At 41.1% G+C, this 21,333-nt stretch overlaps 2 protein-coding genes across 6 annotated transcripts in view; both read right to left on the reverse strand.

Moving 5' to 3' along the window:
* LOC109870714 (zinc finger MYM-type protein 2) overlaps window positions 1–11,875 on the reverse strand; it is a 68,907-nt gene extending 57,032 nt beyond the window's left edge. For 2 of the 4 annotated variants that reach the window (XR_004205676.1, XM_020461327.2), the window contains exon 1: window positions 11,788–11,875. The gene's annotated coding sequence lies outside the window, so the exon portion shown is untranslated. Of the gene's footprint in view, window positions 1–7,913; window positions 8,068–11,787 lie in introns of those variants that run through there. The other 2 variants (XR_004205677.1, XM_031806084.1) reach the window with 1 other exon arrangement.
* A 5,969-nt stretch (window positions 11,876–17,844) lies between these two features.
* LOC109871285 (M-phase phosphoprotein 8-like) overlaps window positions 17,845–21,333 on the reverse strand; it is a 38,570-nt gene continuing 35,081 nt past the window's right edge. For both annotated transcript variants that reach the window (XM_031805615.1, XM_020462110.2), the window contains exons 11-14: window positions 20,004–20,161; window positions 19,758–19,882; window positions 19,553–19,636; window positions 17,845–19,396 (exon numbers count right to left, since the gene is read on the reverse strand). In XM_031805615.1, the coding sequence (XP_031661475.1) occupies window positions 19,355–19,396; window positions 19,553–19,636; window positions 19,758–19,882; window positions 20,004–20,161 (409 nt within the window). In that variant the 3' untranslated portion in view covers window positions 17,845–19,354. The remainder of the gene's footprint in view (window positions 19,397–19,552; window positions 19,637–19,757; window positions 19,883–20,003; window positions 20,162–21,333) is intronic.

Here is a 21,333-nt window from a genome sequence, read left to right on the forward strand (position 1 = left end):
TCACTGTGAAATAGCATTGTATCTGGTCAAAATAAAAATCCCAAAAGTTTACTAAGCTGATTGGACAACTGTTTGAGCCAGTAAAGGGTGCTTTGCTATTCTTGGGTAGCGAATGGCATTAGTCACAAACATCTTACGCTGCTTATATTAAAAATTGGTGTACGGTCATTGATTGTTTTTAGCAATATTTCGAATTATAAGGACACGTGAACACTAATTGGAGTTTGTGGTGTATTTGATCTGCGCATGTGCTAGCACCAGCAGTGCAAGCCTCCCTCTTTTACGTGAGTGAAATTAGTTCGGAGTATGCATACAAACTTTTTAAGTCTGAACAGGACACCCACATATTTTGACCAATGAGAGAAAAACCTGAAATAAACAAGATGGAGGCGTATCATTGCTGGATTACTTTGTTCATAGCAAAAATTAATTTACCTTACGGGCTCCCGAGTGGCGCAGCGGTCTAAGGCACTGCATCTCAGCGCTAGACACATCACTATAGACACCCTGGTTCGAATCCAGGTTGTATCACAGCCGGCTGTGATTGGGAGGCGCACAATTGGCCCAGCACCATCCGGGTTTGGCCATCATTGTAAATAAGAATGTGTTCTTAATTAACTTGCTTGCCAAGTTAATAAAAGGTTAAATAAATAGCGTTATTTTCTCATTTCAAACATTACACCTGCAACTAGGGATGAGAGTTTAGGAGACACTGGTGTCTTCCAAGTGAAGAATAAAATGTTAGTATAGTTACCAAATTGTAGAGGAATATAAATATCTGGGTGTCCTTTTAGACAATTTTTTTTATTTCACCTTTATTTAACCAGGTAGGCTAGTTGAGAACAAGTTCTCATTTGCAACTGCGACCTGGCCAAGATAAAGCATAGCAGTGTGAGCAGACAACAAAGAGTTACACATGGAGTAAACAATTAACAAGTCAATAACACAGTAGAAAACAAAGGGGGGGGTCTATATACAATGTGTGCAAAAGGCATGAGGAGGTAGGCAAATAATTACAATTTTGCAGATTAACACTGGAGTGATAAATGATCAGATGGTCATGTACAGGTAGAGATATTGGTGTGCAGAAGAGCAGAAAAGTAAATAAATAAAAACAGTATGGGCATGAGGTAGGTGAAAAGGGTGGGCTATTAACCAATAGACTATGTACAGCTGCAGCGATCGGTTAGCTGCTCAGATAGCTGATGTTTGAAGTTGGTGAGGGAGATAAAAGTCTCCAACTTCAGCGATTTTTGCAATTCGTTCCAGTCACAGGCAGCAGAGTACTGGAACGAAAGGCGGCCAAATGAGGTGTTGGCTTTAGGGATGATCAGTGAGATACACCTTCTGGAGCGCGTGCTACGGATGGGTGTTGCCATCGTGACCAGTGAGCTGAGATAAGGCGGAGCTTTACCTAGCATGGACTTGTAGATGACCTGGAGCCAGTGGGTCTGGCGACGAATATGTAGCGAGGGCCAGCCGACTAGAGCATACAAGTCGCAGTGGTGGGTGGTATAAGGTGCTTTAGTGACAAAACGGATGGCACTGTGATAGACTGCATCCAGTTTGCTGAGTAGAGTGTTGGAAGCCATTTTGTAGATGACATCGCCGAAGTCGAGGATCGGTAGGATAGTCAGTTTTACTAGGGTAAGCTTGGCGGCGTGAGTGAAGGAGGCTTTGTTGCGGAATAGAAAGCCGACTCTTGATTTGATTTTCGATTGGAGATGTTTGATATGAGTCTGGAAGGAGAGTTTGCAGTCTAGCCAGACACCTAGGTACTTATAGACGTCCACATATTCAAGGTCGGAACCATCCAGGGTGGTGATGCTAGTCGGGCATGCGGGTGCAGGCAGCAACCGGTTGAAAAGCATGCATTTGGTTTTACTAGCGTTTAAGAGCAGTTGGAGGCCACGGAAGGAGTGTTGTATGGCATTGAAGCTTGTTTGGAGGTTAGATAGCACAGTGTCCAAAGACGGGCCGAAAGTATATAGAATGGTGTCGTCTGCGTAGAGGTGGATCAGGGAATCGCCCGCAGCAAGAGCAACATCATTGATATACACAGAGAAAAGAGTCAGCCCGAGAATTGAACCCTGTGGCACCCCCATAGAGACTGCCAGAGGACCGGACAGCATGCCCTCCGATTTGACACACTGAGCTCTGTCTGCAAAGTAATTGGTGAACCAGGCAAGGCAGTCATCCGAAAAACCGAGGCTACTGAGTCTGCCGATAAGAATATGGTGATTGACAGAGTCGAAAGCCTTGGCAAGGTCGATGAAGACGGCTGCACAGTACTGCCTTTTATCGATGGCGGTTATGATATCGTTGAGTACCTTGAGTGTGGCTGAGGTGCACCCATGACCGGCTCGGAAACCAGATTGCACAGCGGAGAAGGTACGGTGGGATTCGAGATGGTCAGTGACCTGTTTGTTGACTTGGCTTTCGAAGACCTTAGATAGGCAGGGCAGGATGGATATAGGTCTGTAACAGTTTGGGTCCAGGGTGTCTCCCCCTTTGAAGAGGGGGGTGACTGCGGCAGCTTTCCAATCCTTGGGGATCTCAGACGAGATGAAAGAGAGGTTGAACAGGCTGGTAATAGGGGTTGCGACAATGGTGGCAGATAGTTTCAGAAATAGAGGGTCCAGATTGTCAAGCCCAGCTGATTTGTACGGGTCCAGGTTTTGCAGCTCTTTCAGAACATCTGCTATCTGGATTTGGGTAAAGGAGAACCTGGAGAGGCTTGGGCGAGGAGCTGCGGGGGGGGGGGGGGGGGGGGGGGCGGAGCTGTTGGCCGAGGTTGAAGTAGCCAGGCGGAAGGCATGGCCAGCCATTGAGAAATGCTTATTGAAGTTTTCGATAATCATGGATTTATCAGTGGTGAACGTGTTACCTAGCCTCAGTGCAGTGGGCAGCTGGGAGGAGGTGCTCTTGTTCTCCATGGACTTCACAGTGTCCCAGAACTTTTTGGAGTTGGAGCTACAGGATGCAAACTTCTGCCTGAAGAAGCTGGCCTTAGCTTTCCTGACTGACTGCGTGTATTGGTTAATAAGACAATAAGCTTCAGTGGAGTAAATGTACAGCCCTGACCTACAAAAAGAGCCAACAGAGACTGTACTTTCTTTAAAAAGTTGGGCTCTTTTAATATAGACTGTACTATATCAACTCTGCTTTACAAATCCTTTATTGAGAGTATTTTAACTTCTTGGTTTGGCAATGCCACCGTCAGCCAGAGAAACATGCTGAGAAGGATTATTACCACAGCAAGCAAGGTACTTTGAGTCAAACAGACAGGCCTGGATGAGATCTTTAAGGTGTAGCCTAGTGGTTAGAGCATTGGACTAGTAACCGAAAGGTTGCAAGTTCAAATACCCGAGCTGACAAGGTACAAAATCTGTCGTTCTGCCCTTGAACAGGCAGTTAACCCACTGTTCCTAGGCCGTCATTGAAAATAAGAATTTGTTCTTAACTGACTTGCCTAGTTAAATAAAAGTTTTTTTTTTTTTTTTTTAAGTCAGGGCCCTCTGTAAGGCTCACAAAATCATTTTAGACCCAAGCCACCCCCTGTACCTGGACTTTGAATTACTCCCCTCTGGGCACAGGTATAGGGCACCCCTCAGCAGGAAAAACAGAACGAGACAATCATTTGTGCCAGATGTGATATCCCTCCTAAATATCTCAGGCGAATGTTCCCATTGACCCCGTAAGGCCAGCAGGCTAGTCTTTACTTCTTTAAAAAAATATATATATTTCATATTTCTTACTGTTATTATTTTTATTGGTGAGTAACTTATGAAAGTTGTATTGTCAATATTGTTTTGTATTTAAACGCCACTTTAAATGTGTACATGACACTGCAACAAAATTTCACCATGGGGACAATAAAGTCAGTAAGTAAGTTACATAAGACATAAGGTTACTTCAGGCAAAAACTAAAGGAGGGTGGTTGGTTGGGGTGGATGGGTTGCGTGTTGAATCTCATCTTGAACAACTTTAGCAATTTTGAAACAGAATGATCTGGATTTTGTAGTTCTTAACTCCTGAATGTAACCCTCATCTTAACTTTAACCCCTAGCCTAGCTAACATTAGCCAGCTAGCTAGCATTAGCCACCAAGCCAATGTCAGACACAACAAATTAGAATTCGTAACATATACTTTTTGCGAAACTTGTAACACCATGTAATTTTTGAAATTCGAAACATATCATACTAATTGTAACTCATAACATCCACTATACTGTATATACGCATACAAGCAGGGTCCGAAATGAACACCCATCAAGAGCCAAATGCGGGTACATTTTCCATTTGGTGAGTAAATCTAAGGCTTTCCACGGCACTGACAGGTAAATCCTTTTACCAAAAGTCACATAATAAAATATGTCATGATGGTTCGGAGGAAATTACTCATGTTTGCCAGCCACAGACCGACCGCCTCTAGTGCTCCTAGTTTCGCAGCACTGTTTACCGTACAGGGCATCAGCTACTCAATGTCGCTCACTTGTCACAGGTCTGCTGCTAGATATTGTTCATTAAATAGCTGTTATGTGGCGACATTTACCTGGAGTAAGCCAACCTTTGAAACAAAAACCCACCGACGAAAAGGAGGACAATTCACATAAAAAAATTATGTTTTGTGAGAAATGGAGATGGAGTTTCAAGAGGCTGGCTACAGTATGATGCCGAGGCGCTGAGTTGTTCTGTGTGGTGTTGCAAGTACGCTAAAGATAAAAGCATAAACAACTCATTTGTCATCGGAAATAAAACACGGAAATTAAGCTGGAGAACATTTGTGAACATGAACACAGCAAGTGTCACATTGAGCCAGGGACACAGACACACAGGCAATCAATCGGAGCCCCCCCTCGACACCCTCTGTGACGGTGCTAATGGCAATGTCAGAGCAGACCAACACGAAGATACTGTTTAGGACTGTACATGTCATTGGCAAGAAGGCGAGACCACTTTGACTTCCAGTGGATGTGCGAGTAAGAGAAAATGTTGTTACTCTTGTAGCTAGACTAGTACTTTTGTAGGTAGTTTCTTCAAGTCTATTTAGCAGACGTGGTCCATTGTAGGTTATTTCTCAGCTCTTGATAAGCTTTTGTTCACCTCAAAATAGTGTATGAATACCCTAAAATTATAGGCCTACTGATGCGGACATGGATCTCCATGCTTTCCTGTGGCTCTGTAACATTCTATTTTAATGTTTGTCTCCAGATGCTGTTTACATTTTAAAGCATTGTGATTTTTTTACTTTACCAGCCTTATAGTGTTGATCCTTAAGTAAACAAAAGGGTAGAAGGCTAATTTAGCGCAATCAACTGCCAGCTATATTGGATAACATGATTGAATATCTAATTAATTTTGTTAGATTTTTTGCATGAAAAAAAATAGGAATCGCTGTGGGCTCAACATATAGAAATGAGAAGCATGCCAAAGAGTTTATGCACCATATTGCAGAGGTGGAGAGAAACATCAAAGACAATCTGAAAAACACCAACTTTTTCTCCATGTCAGATGGCTCCACAGACAGTTTTGTGAAAGAGGAGGAGTTAGTTTGTCAAATTCTGTCACAAGGCCAAGATCGAGAAAGTCGGCATCAAGTCGGTCGAGAAAGCAGACGCAGAACACATAAGCAACGCCATCAGTGACATCATGGAGGGAGAGTGTGAGGATTGGGGGAGCAAGTTGGTCGCTCTGGGAACAGATGGAGCTGCTGTGATGACCAGAGCCAAGAACGGTGTGGTCAGCATGCTGAAGGTGTGCGGGGCCTACATCTATCGCCATCCACTGTATGGCACACCGCCTTGAAATGAACTTTTGATGCCATCCGGTCCAATGTGATGATCGCTCTAGGAACAGACTGCTTCTATCAAATGGATTGAGATATGTTCCGCATTGCGTCCAAAAACATTGACGAACACACTGATTCAGTGAGCGAGTTCATTAGAAAGCGCATTGGCGATGTCGTACCCACAGCGTCTATTAAAACATTCCCAAACCAGAAACCGTGGATTGATGGTAGCATTCACGCGAAAACGAAAACCACTGCTTTTCACCAGGGCAAGGTGACCAGAAACATGACCGAATACAAACGGTGTAGCTATTCCCTCCGCAAGGCAATCAAACAAGCTAAACATCAGTATAGAGACAACGTAGAGTTGCAATTAAAAGTCTCAGACACAAGAGGTATGTGGCAGGGTCTACAGTCAATCACGGATTACAAAAAAACAAAAAAAACAGCCCCGTCACGGACCAGGATGTCTTGCTCCCTAACCCTAACACCAGCTCACTTTAATAATGGAAAAAAATGTATCTCTTGCCACTTTAAACAATGCCACTTAATATAATGTTTACATACCCTACATTACTCATCTCATATGTATATACTGTACTCTATACCATCTACTGCATCTTGCCATCTTTATGTAATACATGTATCACTAGCCACTTTAAACTATGCCACTTTATGTTTACATACCCTACATTACTCATCTCATATGGATATACTGTATTCGATACCATCTACTGCATCTTGTCTATGCCGTTCTGTACCATCACTCATTCATACATCTTTATGTACATATTCTTTATCCCTTTACACTTGTGTGTATATGGTAGTAGTTGTGTAATTGTAGGGTTAGATGACACGTTGGTTATTACTGCATTGTCTAGAAGCACAAGCATTTTGCTGCACTCGCATTAACATCTGCTAACCATGTGTATGTGATAGAGGTCGACCGATTATGATTTTTCAACGCCGATACCGATTATTGGAGGACTGACAATTACAACAATACTGAATGAACACTTATTTTAACTTAATATAATAGATCAATAAAATCAATTTAGCCTCAAGTAAATAATGAAACATGTTCAATTTGGTTTAAATAATGCAAAAACAAAGTGTTGGAGAAGAAAGTAAAAGTGCAATATGTGCTATGTAAGAAAGCTAACGTTTCAGTTCCTTGCTCACAACATATGAAAGCTGGTGGTTCCTTATTCCCAGATAAGTTTTAGGTTGTAGTTATTATAGGAATTATAGGACTATTTCCCTCTATACCATTTGTATTTCATTAACCTTTTGACTATTGGATGTTCTTATAGGCACTTTAGTACTGCCAGTTTAACAGTATAGCTTCCGTCCCGCTAGTTAGCGTGCGCTAACTAGCTAGCCATTTCACTTCGGTTACACCAGCCTCATCACGGGAGTTGATAGGCTTGAGGTCATAAACAGCGCAATGCTTGACGCACAACGAAGAGCTGCTGGCAAAATGCACGAAAGTGCTGTTTGAATGAATGCTTACGCGCCTGCTTCTGCCTACCACTGCTCGGTCAGATACTTGTATGCTAAGCCAGATTATATGCAACGCAGGACACACTAGATAATATCTAATAATATCACCAACCATGTGTAGTTAACTAGTGATTAGGATTGATTGTTTTTTTATAAGATAAGTTTAATGCTAGATAGCAACTTACCTTGGCTTACTGCATTTGCGTAACAGGCAGTCTCCTTGTGGAGTGCAACGAGAGAGAGGCAGGTCATTATTGCATTGGACTAGTTAACTGTATGTTTGCAAGATTGGATTCCCCGAGCTGACAAGGTGAAAATCTGTCGTTCTGCCCCTGAACGCGGCAGTTAACCCACCATTCCTAGGCCGTCATTGAAACAAAGAATGTGTTCTTAACTGACTTGCCTAGTTAAATAAAAGGTATAAAAAAATATATAATAATATTTTTTTGACCTGCAAAATCTGCACCCAAAAATACCGATTTCGATTGTTATGAAAACTTGAAATCGGCCCTAATTAATCGGCCATTCCGATTAATCGGTTGACCTCTAGTATGTGAAAAATAAAATTGATTTGATGTTTCAGAAAGTAGAAGACCTCCTCAGTGGGCTCTTCACCTACCACACCAGTCCACTGAACCGGGCAAAACTGGTAACCAGCTTCCAGGCTCTTGGGCACACACCACTGGTGCCCACCAGAATTGGCGGGACCCGATGGGTAGGACACCTACTGCGTGCACTGGAACACTTCCTGCGAGGTTACCAGGGGCTTGTCCAGCACCTGGAACAGGTACTGGCTTTAGATTGCTATGCTAAGTACTCCAAAAGTCATCATCAATATGTAATGTCCAGTAAACAACAACATACACGGTTACAATTGGTACCATGTTTCCATGATTTATGCACTGATAAAATGTGTCATATCTAATATAGGCTTTTTGGACAGCAATTTACTATTTGTATGTCTTTGTTCTTTATCTATTTAAGATTCAATATGCTGATGCCCAAGGCCAGTACTGCGACAGAGGCTGTTATCTGCTTCTGTGGCTTCCTGCATGACACACTAACACACCGGAGCAAACTGTCCGCCTATCTGCAGAGGTCCAACATCACCATAGGAGAAGCCCACAGCTCCTTGTGCTAAACACAGGCAGTACTTAACTTCACTAGGGTAGGGGGCACGATTTTCACTTCCGGATAAAAAACGTGCCCAAAGTAAACTGCCTGCTACTCAGGCCCAGAAGCTAGGATATGCATATAATTGGTAGATTTGGATAGAAAACAGTAACGCTTCCAAAACTGTTAAAATAATGTCTGTGAGTATAACAGAACTGATTTCACAGGCGAAAACATGATGAGAATCCATCCAGGAAGTGGACTTTTTTTTAAATGTTTGTAGTTTTCTATTGAATGCCATTACAGTATCCATTAACTTAGGAGTCAAATTGCACTTCCTATGGCTTCCACTAGATGTCAGTCTTTAGAAATGCTTGTATTCTGAAAAATGAGGGAGTAAGACCACTGAATGAATAGACCATTCAGTGGCCCAGAGACTTTTTATGCACAAGACCAAGAGCGCGCCTTTCTTGTTTACCTTTTATATTGACGTTATTGTCCGGTTGAAATATTATCCATTATTTAGGCAAAAATCCTGAGGATTGATTATAAAACATTGTTTGACATGATTCTACGAACTTTACGGATACCATTTGGATTTTTAGTCTGCCTGTTGTTACTGCGTTTGAGCCTGTGGATTATCGAAAAATAACGTGCGAACAAAAAAATGAGATTTTTGGATATTAAACCTCTTGGTGTTAGGGGGAAGTATTTTCTTTTTTGAAAAAAAAAACGGGATATTTTGTCAGGAAAAGATGCTAGAATATGCATATAATTGACAGCTTTGGATAGAAAACACTAACGTTTCCAAAACTGTAAAGATATTGTCTGTGAGTATAACAGAACAGATGTTGCAGGCGAAAGCCTGAGAAAATTCCAATCCGGAAGTGCCCCAGGTTTTGAAAGCGCTGCGTTCCAATGACTCCCTATATGGCTGTGAATGTACCATCAACGAGCTTATGCTTTCTACGTATTCCCCAAAGTGTCTACAGCATTGTGACGTAGTTTTACGCATTTCTGTTGAAGAATAGCCGTATGGGGGAATATTGCGTAAGTGGTCAGATGGTGGCTCCGAGAGAGATTCTCACGTAAAGTGCAGAGGTAGCCATTACTCCAATCGGTCCTAGAGAAAAAGGAATTGTCCCGACGGATATATTATCGAATCGATATTAGAAAAACATCTCGAGGATAGATTCTAAACAACGTTTGCCATGTTTCTGTCGATATTATGGAGCTAATTTGGAATATTTTTCAGCGTTGTGGTGACCGCAATTTCCGGGCGATTTCTCAGCCAAACGTGAAGAACAAACGGAGCTATTTCGCCTACAAAAATAATATTTTTGGAAAAAATTTACTTTGGCTGTCTACCTGGGAGTCTCGTGAGTGAAAACATCCGAAGTTCAAAGGTAAATGATTTAATTTGATTGCTTTTCTGATTTCCGTGACAAGTTTGCCTGCTGCTAGCAAGGCATAATGCTATGCTAGGCTATGATAAACTTACACAAATGCTTGTCTAGCGTTGGCTGTAAAGCATATTTTGAAAATCTGAGATGACAGGGTGATTAACAAAAGGCTAAGCTGTGTTCCAATATATTTCACTTGTGATTTTCATGAATAGGAAGATTTATGTCCATTGCGTTATGCTAATTAGTGTCAGATGATGATAACGGTCCCGTTCACGGGCTGGGCGTCACTACAGGTTAAGAGAGACTTTATTGAACAAACATTTATTGAGTAAATTGATGTCTTGTGAGTGCAACCATATGAAGATCAAAGGTAAGTGAATAATTTTATCTCCATTTCTGACTTGGGTAACTCCTCTACTTGGCTGGTTACTGTTTGTAATGATTTGTCTGCTGGGCGCTGTTCTCAGATGATCACATGGTATGCTTTCGCCGTAAAGCCTTTTTGAAATCTGACACCGTGGTTGGATTAACAAGAAGTTCATCTTTAAACTGATGTATAACACTTGTATATTTATGAATTTTTATCATGAGTATTTCTGTTTTTGAATTTTGCGCTCTACAATTTCACAGGATGTTGGCCAGGTTCAAGCGTTCTATGGAGTGATGACGCAGTCATGGCAGTCCTACGGACGAATCTGGGTTTGGCGGATGTCAGGAGAACGCTACCAGCCCAAATGCATAGTACCAACTGTCAAGTTTGGTGGAGGAGGAATAATAGTCTGGGGCTGTTTTTCCTGGTTCGGGCTAGGCCCCTTAGGTCCAGTGAAGGGAAATGTTAATGCCACAGCAAACAATGACATTCGAGACCATTCTGTGCTTCCAACTTTGTGGAAACAGTTTGGGAAGGTCCTTTCCCGATTCACCATTACAATGACACCGCACACAAAGGGTGTAGAAGAAGTTGAACAAGCAGTTGCCCACATACTTTTGGTCATGTAGTGCATCATACGAAATGGTAACACAAATTAATACCATACTAAATGGAGTATCTTGGATTTACGTATATATAGAATACATTATTTAATTTAAGCAGGCAAGACAATTAAGAACAAATTCTTATTTACAATGACCACCTACCCTGGCCAAACCCAGACGACGCTGAGCCAATTGTACGCCCAATCACGGCTGTCCCTATGACAGCCTACCTCCTTACAAACTGTAGCTATACCCACCCCTGCTGGCAGGAATGGATTAGAGGCGAACCGGAGGGAGGAGAGCCAACCAAACTCTGTCATTGTTATTACAGAAAAATTATAAATTATTCCGACTATTAGTAACACGTGCTGGCGAGTCATGTAACCGACACAAATCCAAGAGCACTACATAGAAGGAAAACAACTACCATGCTCCGAACACAATACAGTGGACATTGTTTTCACAACAGTCAAAACAAATGTCTTGTATTTGAGATAACTGTGTAAAGTCAACATTTAATTGGAAAGTTACCCCATAAACTATGCGGTGCAACCAAAGAAAATACACGTGACGTAGTCAACTTGCCGAAGGGAGGCGCTATACTGTTACACGTCTAACTGCCCTGTTTGTGTGAAAATACTTGACAGACATAAAAACAATCATTCCCAGTATGTCGTTTTTACAACACTATTCCAAATCTATTCCAAATAATATAACATATTCCACAACGGCTAAAATGTGCCCCTCTTCCGTCAGCAAGCAGGACCGCCTCACGTCCGCCATTAGAGACAGCGCGAAACAATAAGAGAGGGCAGAGGCAAGAGGATGAGAAATAAATACAATCTCAGGCGGGTGGTTGCTAAGTGGTCGCATTTTTTTACTTTAAAACATATCAGGAGACACGGGAAGTCCGTGGACATCTGTCTTACACCATAGCTAGTTGTTGAAACTTTGACTAATTACCCGTAAAATTGTACAAAAGGTATTGGACATTCTTACCTGAGTAGAGGTTGAAACGATATAGCGCCACTTTTGTGCCTTGGCATACATCGAGGAACGCATGCGCGACAATGAGCAGTTCTTCTTCGGTGGGATTAATCGACGTTTGGCCTCCAGCGTTAATGGTGCATTACCGCCACCTACTGTGCTGGAAGATGGGTCAGCGACAGGGAGGAACTACCAGCCTAATTTTAATATAAACCACATGGAACATTTCATAAATCAGATTTGAAATATAACTAAAAACTTCCTAAAGTGCCCAAAAGCTTATTTTTCACATGTCCCATGGCATGTTTTTCTGACTTCTAGGAAGATTTGAACCCACTACCTAAAATCTCCCCACATTTTCACCATCATTGTAAAGTTATTTAGTTGCTTTGACAAAGTTATTTCAAAAGTTATCTGATCGGATTTCAACAATCGGATAGGATTAAATGTTAGAATTGGGTTTTTCAAAACTGAAAAAGTAGGGTTCAGATTTGGTCATCCAATCTGACATTTAGGATTAAATGTAGTTTTTGCATTTTTCAAAGGTGATTAGGATAGTTTTGATGCCTAAAATCAGGATTATCTTAATCCCACTGGAAGGGTGGATTCAGGGTGGACTTAGAAAGGTGAAAGGCATGCAAGAAAGAAATGTAATGTAATTAAGGTGAACAGGTTTAAAAAACGTTCTTACATCTGAAAACCAAAGGTTCATATGTTAAATTGACTGCATTATAGGTATGTGGTCAGTTGTCATATTGAGATGTGTCAAATAAATGTGTGTCCTTACTTATAACATAAGTGATCTTCAGGCTTTATTATTTTTAATATAGGTACCCTTATTAATATAGTTTATGTATTTATGTACTCATCTCTGTTTCCTTATGACAGTGTAGAAGTAGTACCACAACCTGTCCAGTAGATCGAATGGTTTACTCAAAAACAGCCAAATTTATCTGATTCTGTATTGCAAAAAAGAGGTTTACAGAATTAAAACGCTTGAAAAACTATGCCCTGAAGACTAATTTTAAGGTAAACCCTGTGAAGTGAACTGAACTCTCGTTTTAATATGGCGAAACTATTCCTTTCTAAATATATTTTCAAAAGAAACATATATAACAGTCAAATCATAGTGTAAAAGCAGGTGAACTCATTTATACTTTTTTTTGCTATGTTCTGGTGTTTTGTGGTGGAGAACTGAGCTTACAAGAAGAGGAGAGAATTGGACCCCAGCCCTCTGAGTATGGCAACTGTCACTCAATCCACTCCATCCTCATGTCGTGTTCCCCTGCTCAGACGTTGCTTGCATCAACCAATGGTTATGTGCTACGTCATCAACTGTGTCATCGTGCACCAGATTTCTATAACATGTGGTTAGCTCATCATAAAATACCTATCCAGGAGTTGTAAGTTCTATCATCCTTCAGCAACGCCTGGGCAGAGGAACGCACCATCTTTGTTCATCCTCAAAGAACACTCCATTGATTAAGTGGACATAAAGGACCATCCAGAAGCGTGTTCAGGACATTGAAATGGTACAAGACATTCAGATATAAATATATTGTGTAGAACAGTGGTTCCCAAACTTTTTATAGTCCAGATCCCCTTCAAACATTCAACCTCCAGCTGCGTACCCCCTCTAGCACCAGGGTCAGCGCACCTTCAAATGTTGTTTTTTGCCATCATTGTAAGCCTGCTACACACACACTATACGATACATTTATTAAACATAAGAATGAGTGTGAGTTTTTGTCACAATCCGGCTAGTGGGAAGTGACAAAGAGCTCTTATAGGACCAGGGCACAAATAATAATATAATAATAAACAATAATTTTGCTCTTTATTTAGCCATCTTACATATAAAAGCTTATTTGTTCATTGAAAATTGTGAATAACTCACCACAGGTTAATGAGAAGGGTGTGCTTGAAAGGATGCACATAACTCTGCAATGTTGGGTTGTATTGGATAGAGTCTCAGTCTTAGATAATTTTTCACACACAGTCTGTGCCTGTATTTAGTTTTCATGCTAGTGAGGCCAGAGAATCCACTCTCACATAGGTGCGTGGTTGCAAAGGGCATCAGTGTCTTAACAGCGCGATTTGCCAAGGCAGGATACTCTGAGCGCAGCCAAATCTAGAAATCTGTCAGTGGCTTCTGATTAAATTCCATTTTTACAGAACCACTTGTTGCAATTTCGAAGAGGATTTCTTGTTCAGGTATCGGTAAGTGGACTGGAGGCAGGGCATGAAAGGGATAAGGAATCCAGTTGTTTGTGTAATCCGCTTCGGGAAAGTACCTGCGTAATTGCGCACCCAACTCACTCAGGTGCTTCGCTGTATCACATTTGACATTCATTGCCCATAAGCTTGAGTTCATTTGCACACAAAAAAATAATACAATGATGGAAAGACCTAAGTGTTGTCCTTGTTAATGCAGATAGAGAAGAGCTCCAACTTCTTAATCATAGCCTCAATTTTGTCCTGCACATTGAATATAGTTGCGGAGAGTCCCTGTAATCCTAGATTCAGATCATTCAGGCGAGAAAAAACATCACCCAGATAGGCCAGTCGTGTGAGAACTCGTCATCATGCAAGCGATCAGACAAGTGAAAATTATGGTCAGTAAAGAAAACTTTAAGCTTGTCTCTCAATAAAAAAAGTGTCAATACTTTGCCCCTTGATAACAAGCTCTCTTTTGTAAGTTGTAAAAGCGTTACATGGTCGCTGCCCTTATCATTGCATAGTGCAGAAAATACACGAGAGTTCAGGGGCCTTGCTTTAACAAAGTTAACCATTTTTCCCAAACGTATTTCAAGTTGTCAGGCATTCCCTTGGCAGCAAGAGCCTCTCGGTGGATGCTGCAGTGTACCCAAGTGGCATAGGGAGCAACTGTTGGCACGCACATTACCACTCCACTATGTCTCCCTGTCATGGCTTTTGTGCCATCCATACAAATACCAACACATCTTGACCACCAAAGTCCATTTGATGTCACAAAGCTGTCCAGTACTTTAAAAATATCCTCTTATTGTCCTGGTTTCCAGTGGGTTGCAGAAGAGGATGTCTTCCTTAATTGACCCCCCATAAATGTAACGGACATATACCAGGAGCTGTGCCAGGCCTGCCACGTCTGTTGACTCAACCATCTGTAACGCATCGAAATCACTGGCTTATATGCGACGCAGCTACTGCCATGTCACTGATGCGTCATGAAACCGTGTTGTTTGATGAAGGCATTGTCTGTATATATTTTTGGGCCTTTACCCCCAGCATTGTCCCAGCCATATTCGCGGGCTTGCCTGTCCTAGCCACTCGGTAGCTCACCATATAAGACGCTTCTAGCCCCTTCTTATTAATGGTATCTGTTGTTTTTATACTTTCATTTTTTTGACCATTTATCAATTTTCAAGCAAACAGAATGAGCAGCAGCTACATTTGGCTACATATGGACTGTTAGTGGAATTCCCGCAAGAGTGTAACGGTTAATGTGATTGGATGTTAATTGTTTTACAAGGCTACCATATTTTGACATTGTGCTGTTATTTCTCTAAACACTAGATGGTTTAAGTGTATTTTCGGCAGTGAAACGAGGCTACTCAGGGGAGAGAAAAAAACTCACCCAAATGTATAGCCCGTTTGGAATATATAAATGGACTGTTTGAAAAAGGTTTTTTTAAACAAACAAATAAAACAAATAATAAAAAATAAAAATGTGAATGAAAATGTTATTTGGCGTACCCCTGACGGCATTGCGTGTTCCCCTGGGGAATACCTGGTGTAGAACATACTATTTTCTGTCCTTGAATCCTGTCAAGTCTATACATTACATTAGAATCCTGTGTCAACTCTATACATTACATTTCTACATGTCATCTTACTGAAATGTCAAGCCAACACCTTAACCATTACGCCAAGTGGTTTGACCCTCTTGATGTACTAGGCTAGGTACAAACGTTTCTGAAAGTGCGCCAGTGTCACCCTTTGGGAGAGCGTGTCCCCACACTTCTCTATATCAAGTCCCTCATGTGTACCAGCCTCTCGGATGCTCTCATGGGTGCCATCCCACTTCTGACACCAGTGTAGCGAATTCGGGTGGTAGCTCCCACCATGCAGGTATAGCCTTCATAATGAGATTATTATGGACAAAGATCAAGATTATTTTTATTTGTCAAACAGTAGCCAAGCATCGATCATCATGTCACCAGAATAAGATATCTATTGGAAAGCAGCATCAAGCTCATCACCTTGCACTTTAACCACCCTGTAAAGTTCATCATAACTTATTTCATCTGTAACATCATAAACTGCATGCTTTCCTGAACCGTCAGGGGAGGTTTGTAGCCTAGTGGTTAAGAATAACTGAAAGGTTGCTTGTTTGAACCCCGAGCCACCTAGGTGAACAATTTGGCTGTGCCCTTGAGCAAGACACTTAACCCTTATTTCTCCTGGATAAGAGCGTCTGCTAAATGACGTAAATGAAAACATGTCGTAGGGGGAAGACCACACGTCGTCACGTGACCTCAAGTTTACTTCAATATAATGGTTATTATATCAATATTTGCACATTAAAAGCATTACCACTGACGTTTCTCATATAAGTCATTTTACTGACACAAAAATATCCCATCCTCATCTAGCGTATTTTGTTTCCTCAGATTTGGAAAGTTTACCGACAAAATTGCTGTTTCCATCAAGCCTGTCCTGACATTTATTATTCGACATGTACTTTACTCGCATAAAAATGTTGGATGAAAACCTAGTTAGTGTAAATAGCTCGGTTTCCATCCAACTGGGACAGATTTTCATGCAAATATTCTAAAATCCCCATGAAAACATATGCACATTTTCCCACCAGAGATGTTTCCATCAAATTGACTTGTGGACAAAAGGCTGTACTGATGACCCAGTGCACATAAAAACACCTTTTGAAATGCTTGTGCATATTTCTCGCATAATTAATTTTACAGACACAAAAATATCACATATTGTCTAACATATTTAGTTTTGTCAACATTTGTAAAGTTTAAAAAAGGTTGGATGGAAACCGGGTTAATTAGACAATATTTGCATGTGGCACACCATTTCGTCTCATTAAATGCTTTCAATATTTGTACATGTACAATTTATATTTGGTTTGAGGTTAAGTGATTGAAATTTGAAGCGATTGGAATTTTAACATATTGTCCCATGTACATTATGTAATATACAGACAATCCCTAACTAGCCCCAAAGGGATATTCATAGTCAACCCAAATTTACCACGGCATTACGACTGGGTCAGGTGCAGCAGCACTCCGAATTGATGATTAATTGTGTGCTGCCAGCTGTAGGGAGGATGGAAACAAACCAAACCTTAATTTATGTTGTGCTGCCATTTTGGACGAGACGAACTAAGATCAAAACTATCATATTTACATTTGAATTAATTTTGACAGTATAATAAATGTTTATGACTCATATCGATGCCACATAGGTAGTTTTCGAAATGAAAAGTAGTTTTTTATGGGAAGTTGCTCTTTAAGATTTGCAGAGCTATGACTCCACTGGCTCAGGCCATGAACCTAGCTATCTGCGATCCTTTGGACATCCCCACCCCATTGAAGTTTAAATGTAAAATAGGTAGGGGGTAAAGGTTAGGGACGTCCCAAGTATTCCCGATAGCACTTACCATCTTAGCCATCCGCCCACCAAACACACAATTCATTGATTGAAGACAGCTTGTGTCAATTAAAGAACATAGGATTTTATACCTGCAGCAACACTAGTGGATAATGCTAGAAATACTGGAAAAAGCAAAGTGCCTAAAAAGCATGTCCCCTACTAAGGCACTACTCTTTTCTGTTTCCATGCCTACAGTACCATACATTATGGCCTTGAAGAGATTTCATAGGTCTGAGAAAAACAGATATACAGACTGTGTACTTGTAATGGTATGAGCTTTCCCCTGTGTGGGGTAAACAGAAACTATTGTTCTCATGTTCGGGACTTTCCATTGGCGACTTAACATTCAGGAAATAAAGCTGGTAGTTGGCTGACTTCGCAACATCTTCAACAAATTACCTTACATTCCCATTCTGTTTACAGTCATTTATGAATATGATATGAAAACATATGTACATTTCATTTATCAAAGAGACAGACTCGTGGTGTCAGCTGTCAGCGAAAACATCATGCCGATAGACACCATAGACAGAAATAAAATCTCACTATTTTCTGGAACTAAGCCTAGTCTTCAGCATAATTTAATGTTGGAACCTGTTCCTGATCTTCTCACTGACGCTACCCCAACTAGCAGATGTGTGTGTGTGTGTTAGCCAGGGTTCTTGGGTACTTGTAACCAGGATGGGTTATAGAGTTCATATGGATATTCTTGTAAAATGGCAGTGTTTGAAGTAAAACTGAATGTATCAACATTAGACAAACAAAGACAATGTCAGAAAAATGTTGACAGACCAGTAAATGTAATTCAATTACATAAAGAAAATGGACAAATCTACATAAAAAACTACAGACATGTTTATCCTTCTGTGAATTATACCCCATTTTACTTTGTTGCCACAGTTTGCACAGCAGTTGACAAAAAAGGGGAAATAATTTCAATGATGTGGCTGTTAAGGCAGAAGGAATCCTCAAATTCATTCCAACATCTTATAAAAACAAGGACGGCAATTCCTATTCATATTACAGTAGATGTTTATCCTATATTTATCATACGTCTACAATGACATGGCATAGCCAGGATGTGCTCTACATTATCGTCATTGCAACAACTTCAACTACAAGTGATCTGGATGTCTATTTTGTTCCAGTAGTTAAAATCATGCATTCTAGAAAGCTCTTATGTAGTTCTAGAGAAAATAATTCATCAGAATGGGTTTCCTTTAATCCCAAGAAACAGGATTCCACACTTAAGGAGTCATGTTAGACCTTTAGTAAATTAACATCTGAAGTGTCTTGTACTGTACATACTAGAATTTAACCCACTCCAACAGTGTTAAAGGTGCCTAAATCAACAATAGTCATTCAAATGTATGACACCCCACATGTGTTTGTACAGACCATAAAATGTAGACAACTCCAGAAAGGCAAAATTTACAAAAATTCTATTCAAAAATATAAAAAGGTCTAAAATTGTATAATTGAGCAAAGCATTAACTTGGTCCAAAGTATCTTCATTCACTCCTTGCCTGTGATGCCATCAAGAGCACCCAGGTCCCAAACAAAATATCAGGATATTGTCCCCCTAAACACACACACACACACACACACACACACACACACACACACACACACACACACACACACCTGTTAGACTATTAATTGCAAACACATAAATAGACATGATTGAACAGGGTTGAGATGCTGTTCTTGTCCTTTAATCCTATGCCAGAGAGACAGTCTCTCGAACTCTGGGTGGATGCTGAATGTCCAACAACTTTATCTGAAGGTAGCCTGGAGTGGCTCAAACTGTTCTCCATGTTGTGATTGCATACATACACACACAAGATTCATGCGCAATCTTCCATGCTGTGCTTTGGGTTCAGACAGCTTGCGAACTCTGAAACTAGGCAGGTGCTACATATCACTGTAGCTGAACACGGAATGCACAGATGAGAAGCTTCACCTGGGGAGAGAAAGAGTCCATCAATCAAATGTATTAATAAAATGTAATTGATCAACAACTTGTCAGAGTATTTTACAGTAACTAGGCCTAGAGCCCCTCTCACCATGGCCATAGGTTACTCTGCTGGTGGGTGGGTGGGTGGGTGTGTGTGTGTACCTTGGCTGTAGGTGACTCTGCCAGGCGAATGAAGAGTTTGTTGATGCCTGGCACTGGGCTGAATGAGTAGATGAAGTGACTATCCTGTGGGGTGTAATTGAAAGAGGAAAAGATGAGTGACCTGACTCAGTCACCTTCCAGGTAGAACAGAACACCAGCCCAAATCTCTAGACCTGGAGTATTCCTGATCTAGAGTGACACTCACCAGGAAAATAGGCAGCTGGAACTTGTCGTTGAGTATCACTGCATGGACGCTGCAGGGCCCACACAGCCTTGCTGTGATCTCACTCAGGAAGTTAGCATGGAAGATGAAGAGCAGGATGCCTGAGCCTGGATGGAGAGAGAGGGAGGAGAAGGAGACACACACATTTAGTTGGGATGAAATGCTTTCCCTAAACACTACCCAGACAGTGTGTGGAGGGGATTTGCACCATTTGTGCATGTATCCTACCCTCTCCAGGTGTGTGAGGCGATAGTTTGTAGGCAAACTCCAGGGAGAAGTCTGGACCCTCACACAGTCTGTGACACGCCAAAGGGAACACTGGCTCCAGCAGGGCCAGCCGAGTCTCAAAGTACGCCCGGATAGTGTTCTCTGCCACATTTGACAACCTGAGTGTGTGTGTGTGATTGAGGGAGAGAATGTGTGAGAGAAAGAAACAAATATTTGTATGTGTGTGTGTAACCGGTGTCACTGTGCTGCTAACAGTATGTGAGGATACAGTATAGGATCTTAACTCCGTTACATACAGGTAACTGACTAAATTATAGAAACACTTGAGAAAATGAGGGACAAAGTATATTGAAAGCAGGTGCTTCCACACACACACACACACACACACACACACACACACACACACACACACAGTTCCTGAGTTAATCCCATAATGCTTAGGGTCATGTGTAAAAATGCTGGGCAGGTCATTATTTTGGCTACCATGACAATGCCTCCATCCACAAGGTATGATTGGAAACAATGAAAATGATGTAAACCATATGCCATGGCCATCTCAGTCACCACATCTCAACCCAATTGAACACTTATAGGAGATTCTGGAGCGGCAACTGAGACAGCGTTTTCCACCATTAATGACTAGGATTATGCCTTTGGCTTCTGGACAACGAAAGAAAGTTGATATCAAAACCAATAGAACAGGAGGGCGGCAGGTAGCCTAGTGGTTAGAGAGTTGGACTAGTAACCGAAAGATCGAATCCCCAAGCCGACAAGGTAAAAAAATATATAGTAATCTGTCAATCTGCCCCTGAACAAGGCAGTTAACCCAGGGTTCCTAGGCCATCATTGAAAGTAAGAATTTGTTCTTAACCGACTTGCCTAGTTAAATAAAAGGTCAAATAAATAAAAGGAGAAAAATGGCATAGCGGCAGGTCCAATAGGGATGTAAATGGCAATACATTTGTCAATACAAATCATTGAAAATACTTCACCAGAAAGCATGACTTAGCCACAGAACAATGGAGGATCATTAGCTGTGGATTGTTTCAAATCACCAGCTCATAGGGAAGCCCGCAATTTGGGCAGCGCGCGTGGCAATAGGATTAGCTGATTGAGTTTCGGCTGTCAGTGAACAAATATGTTTGAAGATAATGCATCTTGAATATAATTAAACATTTTGAGAGGAAGGGGAGTGTGGTGACATGGGTGAGTCTCTCTCCAGAATGGCTCAACCGTTCACTATTTAATTCACTGTTTAATTTTGTAAATTGTTTGCCCTTTATTTAAAATTTAAAATAAATTCCACATTACATATGTCACCAGTAGTAAA

The sequence above is a fragment of the Oncorhynchus kisutch genome, linkage group LG26 (assembly GCF_002021735.2).
Source record: "Oncorhynchus kisutch isolate 150728-3 linkage group LG26, Okis_V2, whole genome shotgun sequence".
Lineage (NCBI taxonomy): Eukaryota > Metazoa > Chordata > Actinopteri > Salmoniformes > Salmonidae > Oncorhynchus > Oncorhynchus kisutch.